Raw genomic sequence first — 13,798 nt, 5'->3', positions numbered from 1 at the left:
TTTGCCCTTAGGCAAGGCAAGTCTCAGCCTAATGAAACCAGTGTGAAGTATTACACAGTGCTCTAACACTGCCTTTGCAATGGTACAATGTTTTCCTCCATGAAATAGTCTTTTTAAACCAGCTTTGAATGCTCGTTTCCTGTTCCACATGATATTTGCATAAGTGAGGGAATAAAATGTTTTTTCCATCAGGACTGTAACTACTGAAAAAGTGAAGTAGCTGTTGATGACCCTTTTCAGTTTGAATGGGGAGTTACTGAGGAAGCAATCCACGGTCTGTCCAATCTTGACTCAAATCCCAAAATTGCATTTTTGTGTCTCAAAAGCAGGTTTAGTGGATCTGCAAGTATTTGGAGATAAAAATTCAAATTAACATTGAGAAATAGCCTGAAATGGGCTGTCGGTTGGAAAAGATGAGCACAAAGACCCATGAATAAATAAGCTATAAAATGGGGAATGAGTGCTGTGGTTGCCATTGCAGGGGAGGTGGGATATGGCTGTAATGGGTTTGGGACTGAGTGGTTTTCAAGTGCCTTGTGCAGCAGGGTAGGAACAAGAGCCACAGGAAGTACCTAAAGCTTTGGATTTCAGCTTCCTTGCTCTCAATTTCTTACTTTAATCCTTAGTGACTGGTAAGATGAAAGAGTGGGAGTTTTCATGACTTTCTGCTCTTGATGTTTTAATAGAAAACTGTGATTTCCAGTGCAGCTACTGATGGAGAGAAAGAGAACAGGGGTGGTGTGGACATGGATATTAAGAGCCTGGATGGATTTGTGGCTGGGATTTTACTACTTAATACAAGTGAAGCCTTGACCAGCTGGTGGGAACTGCACCAAGCTCCCTTGTGCTTTCTGTCAGGAAGAGGGATTGCAGCACCTGGAGCTGTAAAGTGTAAATGCAATAACCTCCCGGGGAGGCTACCTGGGAAATTAGATATGCTTATTTTGTTTTTAAACTTGGCCTGCCTCCCATCTCCCTGCCACTGCTGCCCACAGTGTGCAGGCTTCTGCATGCCAGTGGCCCTTCAGACTAATGGATGTGCCACCAACCAAAGAAAAATCCTGTCCATGCTGGTTGCCTGTGGCATTCCATAGATTTTTCTTTACAGTAGTTTAATGAGCTGCCAGCAATTTTCAGTCTGTTTTCAGCCAGCACGCTGTGCTTGCCACACTGTCAGTGCTGCTTTTATTTTTGTTTCCCTATGTGTGTATTTATATATGTATGTCTATATATATGTGTGTCTATATATAAATATATATATATCACGCATCTATATTTATGTATTTGTGTGTGTAATGTTGGCCTGTTTTCAGTGGATAATGCTGAGTCTTGGGCTAAGAGCAGCCCCATTAAAAGCAGGATCTGCCCAGTTCCTTTAGCTCACCAGGCTCTGCAGCCTGGCCACAGGACACTGGGGTTTGTGGCTGCTCTCCTCATGCAGACTACTTGGAAACGTTTATACCTTAATGTCAGCGTTCTTTTTAATATTCATCTTTATCCCCAGTATCAGCAAAAGGATTAGAGGCTGGTTTGTCTTTCCCTCTGAACTCATCTGTGGCTCCAGCGTGCTTATTAGTTCTTTTAATGGCTTCTTTATTAGTTCGTTATTGCATAACCTCCAGGCACGGCAGGACTTGAAATGTTAATTTTCCAACCAAAGTTCAGCTGATGGACTTCACCTGATCCCCCCGGAGTCCCTGTGTGCGTGGGGAGGGCTGGCTGGCCTTGCACCACACCATCACTCACAAAGCAGAAGGAAGGGAGTCGGTTTTTCCTCTGCCAGGTGCTGAAGGAGTAATAGGACTGGAAAGTACAAAAAACCAGCGCAATGCCCGAGAATGTTGAAGCAGAGAAGGTGATGGGTGTTGTTGTGCACGCTTTGCTGTGGTGTTACTTTCCCCCTCCCCTTCTCCTCACGTTGCTTCAAGCCAGTATTTGGCTGCCCAGTGAACTCTAACAAGATTTAATAGCTCCAGTGTCGCTATATTGCATTTGGACTGCTTCCATCCTTCGGTTGTAATAAACGTCTACTTTACAATGAGCTCTTAAATTCTATAAGTGACGTCAAATTGGATCTAATAATGGCAAAAAGATCAAGTACTGGAAATGCAACTTGTTCACCCTGTCTTACCAAGGGGCAGTGTTTGTCCTCAGCCCCTCGCTGTGCTGCTGCCTTCGAGGGCTCTGGAGCTCTCCCTACACCTGGGAAAGGTGATTTTCACGCCTGGGAAAGGTGATTTTCACAAATGCTTGTGCTTGCCTTGTGCCCTGGCTGTGCTGCAGGCAGGGGCCAGCCCCACGGGGAGCTCCTGCTGCTCCAGCACTGCAAGGACTCCGGCTCTGCCCCTGCACGGCAGCCCCTGGGCCCGGGAGGGCTGGAATGGGACAAAGCTCTCCAGTGGGATCACCCTGGGATCACCCCAATGGGCTGGGAGGGCTGAACAACACCCAGAGCATGGCTGGGTCACACTCACACTCACTCACACTCTTGCACACTCACTGCAGTTGTGCACTTGTTCATTAGCTGCCCATTCTCTGTGGGATGGGATCTGAGCTCAGTCATGGAACTGGGATGTGCAAACATCTGCATGGTAATTTTGCTCTCTGAAGATGTGACAGATGAGATGGGGGATTAGGATGAACGACCCCGCCCAGAGTCACACACTGACACAGTGGCCTTGGAGCCAGAGTGTGTGAACTGTGCACTTTTAAGGAGCTTTAACTTTTGATCAGTTTTTTCTTTTTTTTCCCCAGGCCTGATGAGTTTTTAAATCTGCTTAGCTGTCAGTGAGCAGGTACGACCCACACTATGAAAACTGAAACCTGCTGATTTTCAAAGCCTTGTTCTCTCTCTTCAGTTCAGTGCGTGTGTGTGTGTGTGTGAGAGAGACAGTTTTGAGAGTAGTGATGAGTGGTTTGTGGCCACAAAGGTACTAAATAGAAATGCTGAGGCTTTTTGACCTTCCAATGTGGGTATGGCTTGAAACAGTCCCACTGGAGAGATCACTTTGGTGGGGTTGGGTGAGGAAGGGAGAGAAGGGAATGGTAAAATATGAACACTCATTATTCATCTCCTTGGAAAAGCCTCATTAATTGTGTTTGCCCCTGACCTTTACAGAGCAGTGATCAGTCATGAGAGACTCATGGTGACACTTCCACTCCAGCCTAGAGTGTGCTGAGCACTCACAAACCAAGAAGTTCCTCTCTGTCCTGTCTCGTTCCCGTGGAGCCAGCAGTGGGATGTGGGCAGGACAAATGCCAGGCTGTGCTGGTCCCTGGGGTGGATCTTGGGCCGTGTGTGCCACAGCTCCTGGAGAGGGTTGGGCAGGCAAGGCTGGTGAGTGAGGGCTGAGCAAGGCTTGACAACCAGGCTCTGTAGATACTCGTGGAAAGCTTCTGAGAGGCAGGGACACTGTGGGCAAGCAGGATCAGAGTGACAGGGAATGGTCTTTGCAGCAGTGCCACTCTGGACAGATAAAGCTGAGCAAGACTGCTCTGGGCCAGGAGGGAAACTGCTGCATTAATCAAGGTGTGAGCCCGAGGCTGCCTTTGAAAACTGCTGACTTAGGCCCTGGAATTCTATTTCCCATTTATGCTGCAGCTTCTAAAGGCATAAATAAATCCCAGCACAGTAAGGATGCAGCGCTTCCAGTCATGGGAGAGCGTTGAGTCCTCCTCCAGGGAGCTCTGCAGGAGAGGAGAGGTGGCTGGGCTGCTAAGCCTGGTGTTGCTTCCAAAGTCCAAGTGTTTGATCCACTTGGGATCAGTGCTGACATCTCTTTGATATTGCTTTCTTCAAGGAAGCATCTTCTTGGGGGATAAAGGTGATGTAGAGAGCCTAAGGAAGGTCTTTAGGAAGGTAGGTGAGGTCTTCAGGTAATGCCTTTGCCTTTTGCTGTTACAGGTTTGGCTTGGTTTTCTTACAGTTGTTTCTGTTAATTATCTTAAATTTCTTGGTGATGTGAAAATATTGCAGGGAAAAATGTTCAACAACTGAGTCAAGAACATCAATCCTTAGCTGACAACTGTGCTCTTTCATAGAGGAGACTTTTCTCAGCTTCTACAGAGAGCACAGCCCTGAGCAGGCAGTGGGTGATGAGAACCTGAGACCTGGGGCTGGGGCCTGCTTCTGCTACCAGCTGCTGTGTGAGCCTCCATGATGGGTTTTCCTTTTAACTTTATAATGGCATAAAACGAACCTCCTTTGTGAGGCAGGAAAATGCTCATTACAGTTGCTCTCTCTCGTGTCTGTTGGAAAAGGAATGCAGCAGCCATGGCCTGAGGTGGGTTCCTGCTGCTGGGGCGTTGCTCACTGCAGCCCTGAGAAGCCTCTGCTCAGCAGCCTGAGCATGGAAAAAGTGAGCTGGTCAAAATTTGTCATTGAGGTGACAGCTGGGAAGAGTCATAACAGCTCTTTTGTAGCCTGAGCCCACAGCATGAGTGGTTCTGCTGCCCTGAACCCCTCGAGGAGCTGGGATTTCTGCTGTCACACTCAGTTTCCATCTCCTCAGGGCTAGCCTGGGAAGCCTGGCTGGGATTTGGCCTCCAGCATTCCAGTAGTGCAGTTTAACCACCCTTCACACACTGAACTTACTCCTTAATTACGAGCTGTCAGTTGTTATCAGCCCTTTGCTACCTCCCTTAGTACCAGGGAGGCTGCCCAGACACTCCCAAAGTGAACCAAGTTCACGGGTTAAATGGAGAGATTCTGCTGGGTCTTTTGGTCTATTCAGCTTCTGCAGATCCAGATCATCCTCCCCTGATTTTAAAGCACGGGCACTTTTTTTTAGGGATTTTGTTGTTGTGAGGGAGACTGTTAAAATTGGAAGTAAAAGCAGCAGGCTGTGCATGAGCCTTTAGACAGCCTGGAGCAATGGCTCAGAGGTGGACCTGACTCATCTCAGCAGGATATTGACTCTGCAGCATAATTATGATGCTTTGAGAACCTGATTTTAAAATAATTGAGGTATAAAATTATGCGCCTGGCTCTCCCAGTTACTACAGCTCAGGGTATAAATTGAATAAGGGGCTGTACAAATGTGCCACTTGGCTGGAGCAGCAGCAGCAGCCAGTCTGGAAATGTCCTGCGTCACCGTGCTTGCCTCTTGCTGGGAAGCCAGCTGCAGGCTGAGCTTTGCAAACAGCCTCTGGATCTTCCAGTTGTGCAGCCACAGGGGTTTGGCAAATCCGTGGAAAGTCCAGCTTGGTGTAGCCAAAATCCAGCGGTGAAACCCTGGCTGTTTGCTAATCCCAGCACGTGGAGCAGCTCCAACACCTCTGGCTGCTTCCAGCAATGGGCTGGGGGCAGAGAGTGCCATGGACACAGCTGGGGTTTTGACACCCCTTTTCCAGAGCTGTGTGCTTGCTCCCCTGCTTCCAGAAGCACTTTTTCCTTTCTCCCATCGTTTCTGCAGGCAAACTTCTCTGTTTTGTTTAGACAATACAATGAGTGGTCTTTGATTCTCTATGAAATCCCAGGATTTTGGAAGGAGGCCACTGTCTTCAGTGAGTTGTCTGAAAGGGCCATTTTGTCACCTCTATCCCACCTGGAATGGTGTTCCCCTTGATCTGAATTTGGTGAAATCCCATGTTTTTATTTCATGGTGATACCTGGGCTCCATTGCTCTTGCAAGGGTAAGAACAGGTTCTTTTCAACTCAAAGACAACCCAAGCTGCAAACGTACCTCGATAATTTACTTTTCTTTGCTGGTCTGGCTAAAAACCAGGCAAAAAAGTCAGGTTTGTTCTCTTTGTGCCTCCTTCAGTGTCAGGCTGCTGATCTCAGGTGCCTTTCCCTTGGCTGAGGTTGGGATTTGCTCCATAGTGTTGCCCATTGTGCTTCCAGGGTTGTTTTCTACCCAACCACCTCAGGGGGTGGTTGCAGTAGCTGGAGTGGGGCACTTCCAATGGCCACATAATCAGGGTCTGCTGCTGCCTGCACTCCTGTGGGCTGAGCCCAAATGCTGCTTTTAATCACTGACCACAGGGAAGGAGAAACCTGCAGGAGGGTTCATGCTGAACCCTCAGTTCCCATAAAAGCTGAGCAGGAAGCTGGAGCAGGAGCCAGTGCTGTGACCAGACAGACTCCACATGCCAAGGCTGCTGCTGTGCCTGCTTGGGACCAAAATGTTGGGATTTTTAGTCTGTAATAAAATAAACCTCTTGTGTCTCAGCCATCTGAATTATTACCTGACTGGCACTTCATTGTAAACACATTTTTTCCATGTTGGTACTGGTTTTTTGCCATTTTACTGCTTTTCAGGTTCCATGTTTTGTTTTATTAATCTCTTCCAATCAATAGAAATATCCCATTTTTAGCATGTAGCAAGGACAGATGTGACTGATGGAGCAGAATCACTTTTAGAGCATTTGGGGAGCAAGGGGAGAAGCTTTTAAATCTAATTTTCAAAGATCTCTAAAGCACAACAAACTGCTCAAGATGTGCAGCTGAGTCTCCCACTGCCATCAGCTCCAAGAGTTGGGATCCTGGAGTTGCACCATTGCTGATCTGGTCCTTGAGATCCATCCTGTGCCTGGTAACTGTTGTTCCTTGCCATGACACTAATTAAAAACCACTTAATGAGATTATCTTCACCTGTTCTGGAGGATTAGTTTGATGGAGGAAATCCTGGATGTGTGTATGGATGCACACACTTCTGTGCAGAGCTCGGCAGTGTAGGGAAGCAGAGTTTTCCCAGAATTATTCTCTACAGGCTTTGCCATAGCAGAGACTTTTTTATCCTCCCCTCCACGGGCACAGATTGCTCTGACAGCAATAAAATGCAGCGGAGAATTGAATTTGGAAATAAATTGTTTAGATGATGCAGCAGCAGACGGATCCCTATTCCAGAAGAGTCCGTCCGGGGTGGATTTGCTTTGGTGCCAGGTTGGAAATGTGGCAGTCACAGGGAGGCAAGCGAGGTGCACCATGGCATGGGGCTGGGTGTCCCCTGGCCTGTGTCCCCCAGGCTGTGTCCCCACGTGTGCCCAGGGCAGAGCCATCACAGTCAACCTGGGTTACAAACACTGAATGTTGTCCCTGGCTGCTCTGTGACTAGGGGCATGTGCTTGAGCCTCTCTAAACCTCGTAAAAGGTTGGTGAAGTGTTGTGCAAACACCGACTGGCACTAAGGGCTCTTGATAGCAGTGCGGTTTCCTGATTCCCACGTCGTGGTTTAATCCACAAGATAAATTGGTTGGGTTTATTCTCTTGCTTGTTTTCACCAGTCACAGGGCTTGGGGCTGGTTTGGCTCCAGCAGCTCTCTCTGAAGATGTCCACTAAGCAGGCACAGCAGAAAGGTGGAATTTGGTGACAAGAAGGAGCCCAGTGAATGGTTTGTGTGCTGTGAGAGCCATCACCAGATCCTGCCCAGGCTGACTTTGCTTCTTGTGTCCTCTTCTCCTCACAGTCTTCCTTACATAGAGTAATTGTCTTTATCCACAGTCCATACGGGGTATTAAAGGTATTTGAAAAGCTCCTGCTTTAACTGGGGTGTAGTAAATGCTGTATTGCCTGAATTCTTAACTACTAATTCTGTTACAGTGCCTTGAGGTGGGGTACAATGGAATTTTTCTCTGTTGCAGTTTGATCTTTGACTGTATGCTCATGCAGTGGGAGTGTAAAAATGAGCCTGACATTGACAGAAGTGACAGGAGGATCTTGCCAGCAGACAGTTTTGGAGGTGCAAAAAGAAAGGGTCCTACCAAGACTATAATTCAGAATAAAGCAGGGGAAAAACTTACATTTCTGCTGTCTTTATTCTTAGAATCCAATGGTCTTTCTTCATCAGATTGTTGCTGAGGGCTGAGGAAGTTGAATAATTGCTCTTTCTTGCTGCTAAATGAATTTGAGAGGATAAAACCTGATGCTTTTGAGAGGATGCATCTCCAGTGTGTGGCTGACACTGGAGACTGTGGGCAGCAGCAGATCTGCCTATTCATTTGGAGCTTTTGTCACATCTCTTCCGTGCAGATGCTGTTGCATATGAAAGTCTGATTGATACTATGGCAAAGGTCAGGAGAGTAATAGCTTTGATGGTATCCCCTGAAGCAAATCAAAATTCTTCTGAAAGATTCTGTTCAATTTGATATCAAAGGTCTGGTAGCACTCCAGGGATTCTTCTCTCTGCTATTATGCTTATAACTATTACAAAAATTAATGTTTGCCCGTTGTTGTTTGGTTTTGGGGCTTTTTTTCCTAAGTAGGATGTTCTGTCGTAAGAATGGAAAATAACCACTTCTCTCTTTCCTCCCCCCTCCTTTCTGTCTGTTTCAGGGATCCTCGATGCATTTCCTTGCCATTATTTAAGGAGCCTTTACTAAAAGCTTTTGGATTGTGTTTCTGAGCAGCCAAGAGATTTTTGTATCCAAAATGCTCATAAAGGAATATCGCATTCCTCTCCCGATGAGCGTGGAAGAATATCGCATCGCCCAGCTCTACATGATCCAGGTCAGGAACCTCCTGCTCCTGCAGGCTCTGGGGGCTCTCTGGGGGACAATTCCTGCAGGATTGGCAGCTTTAAATTTGGGGTTTGCTGGTTGCTCATAAAGGAGCGGTGGGGAAAGTAACACAAATGCCAATTTCTGACTTGCTTCCTCTTCTGCTTAAATTGGAGAAGCTCTGTCTGACCTGGCTGGAAGCACAAACCTGTTCCTGTGGAACCACTCAGCCCAGGTGTGTGGGTTCCTACTGCAAGGGATCCAGCTGTGGGGCACAAACAGCCACTGCTTCCCAGCTGGGTGGTGGTTACTGGTAGTGCCAACTCCAGTTGCAAACCAAATTCTGTTCTTTTCTTGGGAAGCAACAGTCTAATATTAAACTTGAGAGGGTAAACCAAAGGCATAATTTGGAATTAAGGGAGGGGAAAAAAAAAAGTGATATATCTGTACTCATATACCACAATGAAACAGATACTAATCAGTTTAGGCATAAAATGTAGATTATTTTTAATAGGCTTCTGAATACTGATGGGAATTTTTGCAGAATTCCCTGTCTGCAGTAAAGCAGTTAATTAAAATGTTGGGTTTTTGTAACTGAGGTCCTCTGTGCCCATATTCTCCCAGTGTTTGAAATCCAACCAGGAGCAGTTATAAAAGGAAATGAAACTGAAGTGTTATTTCATTGTCCCACACTTTAAATAAAATCTAATTTTGTTCATCCAGCAAAACACACATCTAATACTGAGTTTGCAGGAGAACTCTGCTTTCTGAAGCAGTGCTAGAAAAATCTGCTTTGGCTTAAAACCTAAAATAAGGGGAAAAAGCAACCCCCCAAAACCAAAGCAAAAGTACAACTCCCCCACTTCTCTCCTGACCACCCACCTGTGTTCCTTAAGGATTTATGCACTTGGGCTTGACTGTTAAAAGATTGCATGGTGTGTATTTTGCAGTAATAATGGTCAAATTCAGTTTTCTGACACAGATGTGTCATCTTTGTGTGTTTAACCTAAATCCTGGCATAAACAGGTAAACATTTTTCTTAGGTGGCTTCATTTTTCTGTACCTTTCCCTGATGCTGTAACTGCTTTGAATATTAGTGTAATTATTTTGTTAACAACTTTGTCTTCCTAATTTGTCTCAGCTGCTTTGCATGAAGAGCTGGTGGATGGCAGCAGAGTATTATCTGTGCAGAACTTGTCAGTGAGCAGCAGAGCATAGGGGAGAGCGATCTGATTAGGAAGGAGGAGCCCACCTGATTAAACAGAGGATGACTCCTTAATTGGGGACTGTCTGTGGGGCCTCTGGGAATTCTGGAGGGCTTGGTCAGGGAGGTGGATTTGCTTTTTGATCTCAGAAGTTAAATTGCTGATTTTAACTTCCATAAGCAGAACACTGGGTTCTGCTTTATTACTTGACAGGGATCTTGGCCATATCTTAGCATCAAAAGGACACAGGAAGCCATAAGGGTTTCGTGCAAGGGGAAGTTCAGCAGCTTAAGAAACTAAATCTCCACATTGCCATCCAGCCCTGCTTTAATTAAATGCATTGCCTGGCAGCAGAGTAAGGTTTCCTCTTAGCTCAGGTGTCAAGTCAGGTTTCTGATCTCCCTCCACTCTCCTGGAGCAGGGGGCTGAGCTGCAAACACTTCATGGAGCCCAGGGTGTGGGGGAGCTGCAGGAGTGCATGACAGACAGGGGACTTGGCTGTGCTACCTGTACAAGAACACACAGGAAAAGGTAGCTGTGCTTTTCCTTGAGAACACTAGTTTCAGCTCAAGTTTGAAATAAACAAAAAGCAATGAGAAAACGAAGACCACTTAGGGTAGAGTTCATAGTTTGGCAGTGATTTGCTTCAATTGTTCCTGCAATTGGTGGAAAGATTCCTGCTGGCTTCAGCGTGAGCTTTTCCTAGACCAGGACATCAAATGTTTTCTTCAATTTGATTTAAAAGTGGAGGTTTTGTCTTTGAGACAGGCAGTGGGGAAGGAGCAGTGGGGAGTGTGACTCTGTCCTTTTAGAGAACGAGAAAGTGCTTCATGTCTGCCCTTTTATTTTTCCTCTGGAATGCCTGAAGAGGCCACAGGAGAAGTAAGCTCTGTGTGTTGAGCCCCCTTATGGGAACAAGCTGAGATATCTGTGCAAAGCAGCAGTGAAGAGGCATTTCTGAGAAATCTGTGGCTGAAATGTGGAACAGAATGTTTTGAAGTAGTTCCTGGGAAGAGGAGTGATTCTCAAAGGCAAAAGGTTAATTTCTGGGACATTTGTCATGTACAGAATGGTGGCATTATTGCTAGCAGCACCAGGCAGCCTGGTCCTGTGAGGAGCACTTCTCCAGCAGTGCAAAAGGAGATGTCACAATTGCTCCTCAAGGCTTTTAGGGAGCCTCAAGCATGCACCTGAAGCTGATCACTCGTTTACCTTTGAGCTCATGAGTGAAAATTCCCATTAAATTCCAAACCAGTTGGTACATTTTTTAAAAAATCTTTTTGCCTGGGTATACATTTTCCTAGATTCCAGCATTGTCCAAATGGAAGTTTTCCAAAAGGCCCTTCTCCCCTGAGCCCTGTGGTGGAAGTGGTGCCTCAAAGCCATGTAGGCAGGGATGTTCAGACTCAGGCTGTAGTACTGCCATCACTTTTCAAAGCCATTTCCATGTAGATTTTTACTCTGCAGTGGAAGGATCAATCATCTGCTTTCATGAGAGAGCAATCCCTTCTTATTCATACAAGTCTCAACAAAACTTTCCACCAAATTTGATGTAAGCAGCATCATGCCCAAATAGCAAAGGATCCTTCCATTAAATGGGAACAGGCTGTACTCATATTTGCTGTGTTTACTGGATGGGAGAATTAAAATTGTGCAGTATATAATCCACATCTCTCTTGCTTCTCTGCGCCACTGGGCAGGCAAGACGTGCAATAAATCATTGTGTGCATGCCTGTGTTGCTCTGTAATTCCTCTTATAACTACAAGTTCTCCAGGCTGGTGTATAAAGCTGTGAAAACTGAGATGAGTGGCCTGCTGCTTTGCTTTTTAGTGTTTGGTTTTTTTTAAATTTGAGGTGAGAGAGCAAAAAGTCTCCTAAGTTGCTTTGTGCTGGCTTCTGAAATATTATCTACAGTCAGTGGTTTCAGTACTTTAAGTAGCACTTAAATTCTTCCCTAAATAAGTTAATTTTACATTACAGCAAGGACTTAATGTACCCTCGACTTGCTTGAAGCCTAGCAGATCTGAATTGTTTTTCTCTATTAAATTTCAGACTTTCAATATCCTTCCAAGGGAAACCTCTCACGCAGCATTGTCAGCCTCTCCAGGTTGGGAGCCCTTGCTCCAGAGTAGTTTGGTTTAGCTTTTCCATTAGCACAAGACCTTTTTGCATCATTGCTGAGGTTTTGTCTCTTTTTAGGTCCGAATTAAAACATTCTCATTTTTGTATCTGAGCTAAGAACCAGCAATCTTCCTTCCTGGTTTTATTCTGGTGAATGAAACAGGTAAAATATTTCAAAACAGTGACATCACTCTTTATACCTCTATTAATGTATCCTTTCCCTGAAATTTATGTGCATATTTAAAAGCCAGTCCTGCTTCCAAGGGTGAGAATTTCTCAATGAACTCAGCCTGGAGTTGAGTTGTCCATGGGACTAGGAGAGGTTTGATCTGGGGAAGCTGCAGGCTGATGTCCTAAGGTAAGCAGAGAGGAACTGGAGATGAGCACTGGAATGAGTTCTGTGGAACACAAACCATTTATGGAGGGAACAACTGTAACCATCTATAGGGATTTGTTTCTTCCTGCAGAAGTTTTGAGCCAAGGACTCTGTCCTGGACGTCTTCTCAGACTCTGCACATCACATCTGAGGTGCGTGTGCTATTTCAGTCTCTGTGAGGTGAATCCTATTGGGCACAAAGGGATCTGTGTTACACATTAGAGAGATCTTATTAAAGGGTCTCTTAATTCTTCCCCTCCTGAATCCTGCATATTTTGGTCTCAGCAGCAATCCTTTCCTGGAACCCAGGCATCCTTTCCTTGTGTGTTCAGGGAACCTTTCTTTCTGCACACCTCCTCCTCCTCCTCCCCCCAGAAACAATGCACACATTAATGTAAAGTCTCTGTTTCATAAAAGCTTGAAATCTGAGCCCTGAATGCATTTGTTGGGATGTTATTAGCCAAAGGTCAGTCCTTTTATCATCCTAATAACGTTCATTACTGTGCTTCCATATGCCATGAGATTCCGAGAGACCGCTGCCCTTCTGACCCGTTCATAAGACAAGAGAATTCCTCTTGTTATTAAAACTTATTTTTATATCAGTGTGCACAGCTTTCTTGTCTCTTGTAAGTAACTCTGGTCCTCATTTTGTCTACACAGATTTCTCTGGGTATTTGTGACCTTCCTCTAAAGATAGTGTGCTTTAAAAATATTCTTCTGCTGGACTTTGTGATTACCTTTTGAGGATAAGGCTTATTTTAAGATGCAGCGTCATCCTTTGGAGTTGAGTGATGAATGACAAAGTATTCTGAGGGTCCATGACTGGGAAAGGCCTCTGGCCCTGTTTGAGGCACTGCATGGAAGAGAACCCATCTGCTCCACACTGCCTGCTGAACTCAGGCACAATCCTGGGAATTGAGAGCTTCTCTCATGTTTTAACATGAACCTTTCCTCTACCATCCTCCAGGGCTTTGCATTTATTGCCTTCCCTGAAAAATCAAAGCGTGTTCCAAGCATCTGCAGTGTGCTGTGCTCTCCTGTCCTGACTGCTGGTGGAGTATCCTGAGTCACTTTGCTCCTTTCTGGAGGATCATGGTTTGTCCATCATCTCAGTTTCCAGACACCTGCATTGTCCTATTTTCCCCTTCATTTCCACGTAGCTCTCAGGAAGCACCTTTGAGAGCAGACTTAAAGCTCTGCTTGGTGCTGGTGGTAATTCTTGAGGCCCTGTTGTGATACCCAGGTGCAAAAGTCGTGTCCCTTAAACCCTCAGCTCCGCTTGGCAGTTGCCAGCAGGCTCAGCAGATGGTGAAGGATTGATTGAGTGGGGGAAAGCAAACTAACCCTTCATCTCTGGACACTGAAAACTGGAGGGCTGATTATTTTTGTTCTGCATGCAGATGCCTTGGCCATCTGCACAGACAGACATTTATGCTTCAGTTTTAAAGCAGGTGATGCTGCTGACAGCTCCAGAGACCCTGGAAGGCTCACAGGTCTAAAAGCAAAGCCTGGTTTGAAGCTTTGCCCCCGATTTCTGTGCTGCACTGTTAAAACCTGTGGCTTCTGTATGCTCTCTTCTTCCTCTGGTTTTCATAACCTTTTCTGTGTGATCATGAGGATTTGCATCCTTCTGGAGGAGGAGAGTAAGGCACTTG

General features: G+C 45.8%; 1 protein-coding gene across 3 annotated transcripts in view; it reads left to right on the top strand.

Annotated features, from left to right (window-relative positions):
* The window catches only part of PITPNM2 (phosphatidylinositol transfer protein membrane associated 2), a 125,792-nt gene that overhangs the window by 53,508 nt on the left and 58,486 nt on the right, over positions 1–13,798 (top strand). For all 3 annotated transcript variants that reach the window (XM_066561931.1, XM_066561929.1, XM_066561928.1), the window contains exon 3: positions 8,277–8,450. In XM_066561931.1, coding sequence (XP_066418028.1) covers positions 8,373–8,450 — 78 coding nt within the window. In that variant the 5' untranslated portion in view covers positions 8,277–8,372. The remainder of the gene's footprint in view (positions 1–8,276; positions 8,451–13,798) is intronic.

This window comes from Molothrus aeneus, chromosome 18, assembly GCF_037042795.1.
Source record: "Molothrus aeneus isolate 106 chromosome 18, BPBGC_Maene_1.0, whole genome shotgun sequence".
NCBI classification, from domain to species: Eukaryota; Metazoa; Chordata; class Aves; order Passeriformes; family Icteridae; genus Molothrus; species Molothrus aeneus.
The sequence above is the reverse complement of the archived record's forward strand: the minus strand, read 5'-3'. Positions and strand labels throughout refer to the sequence as shown.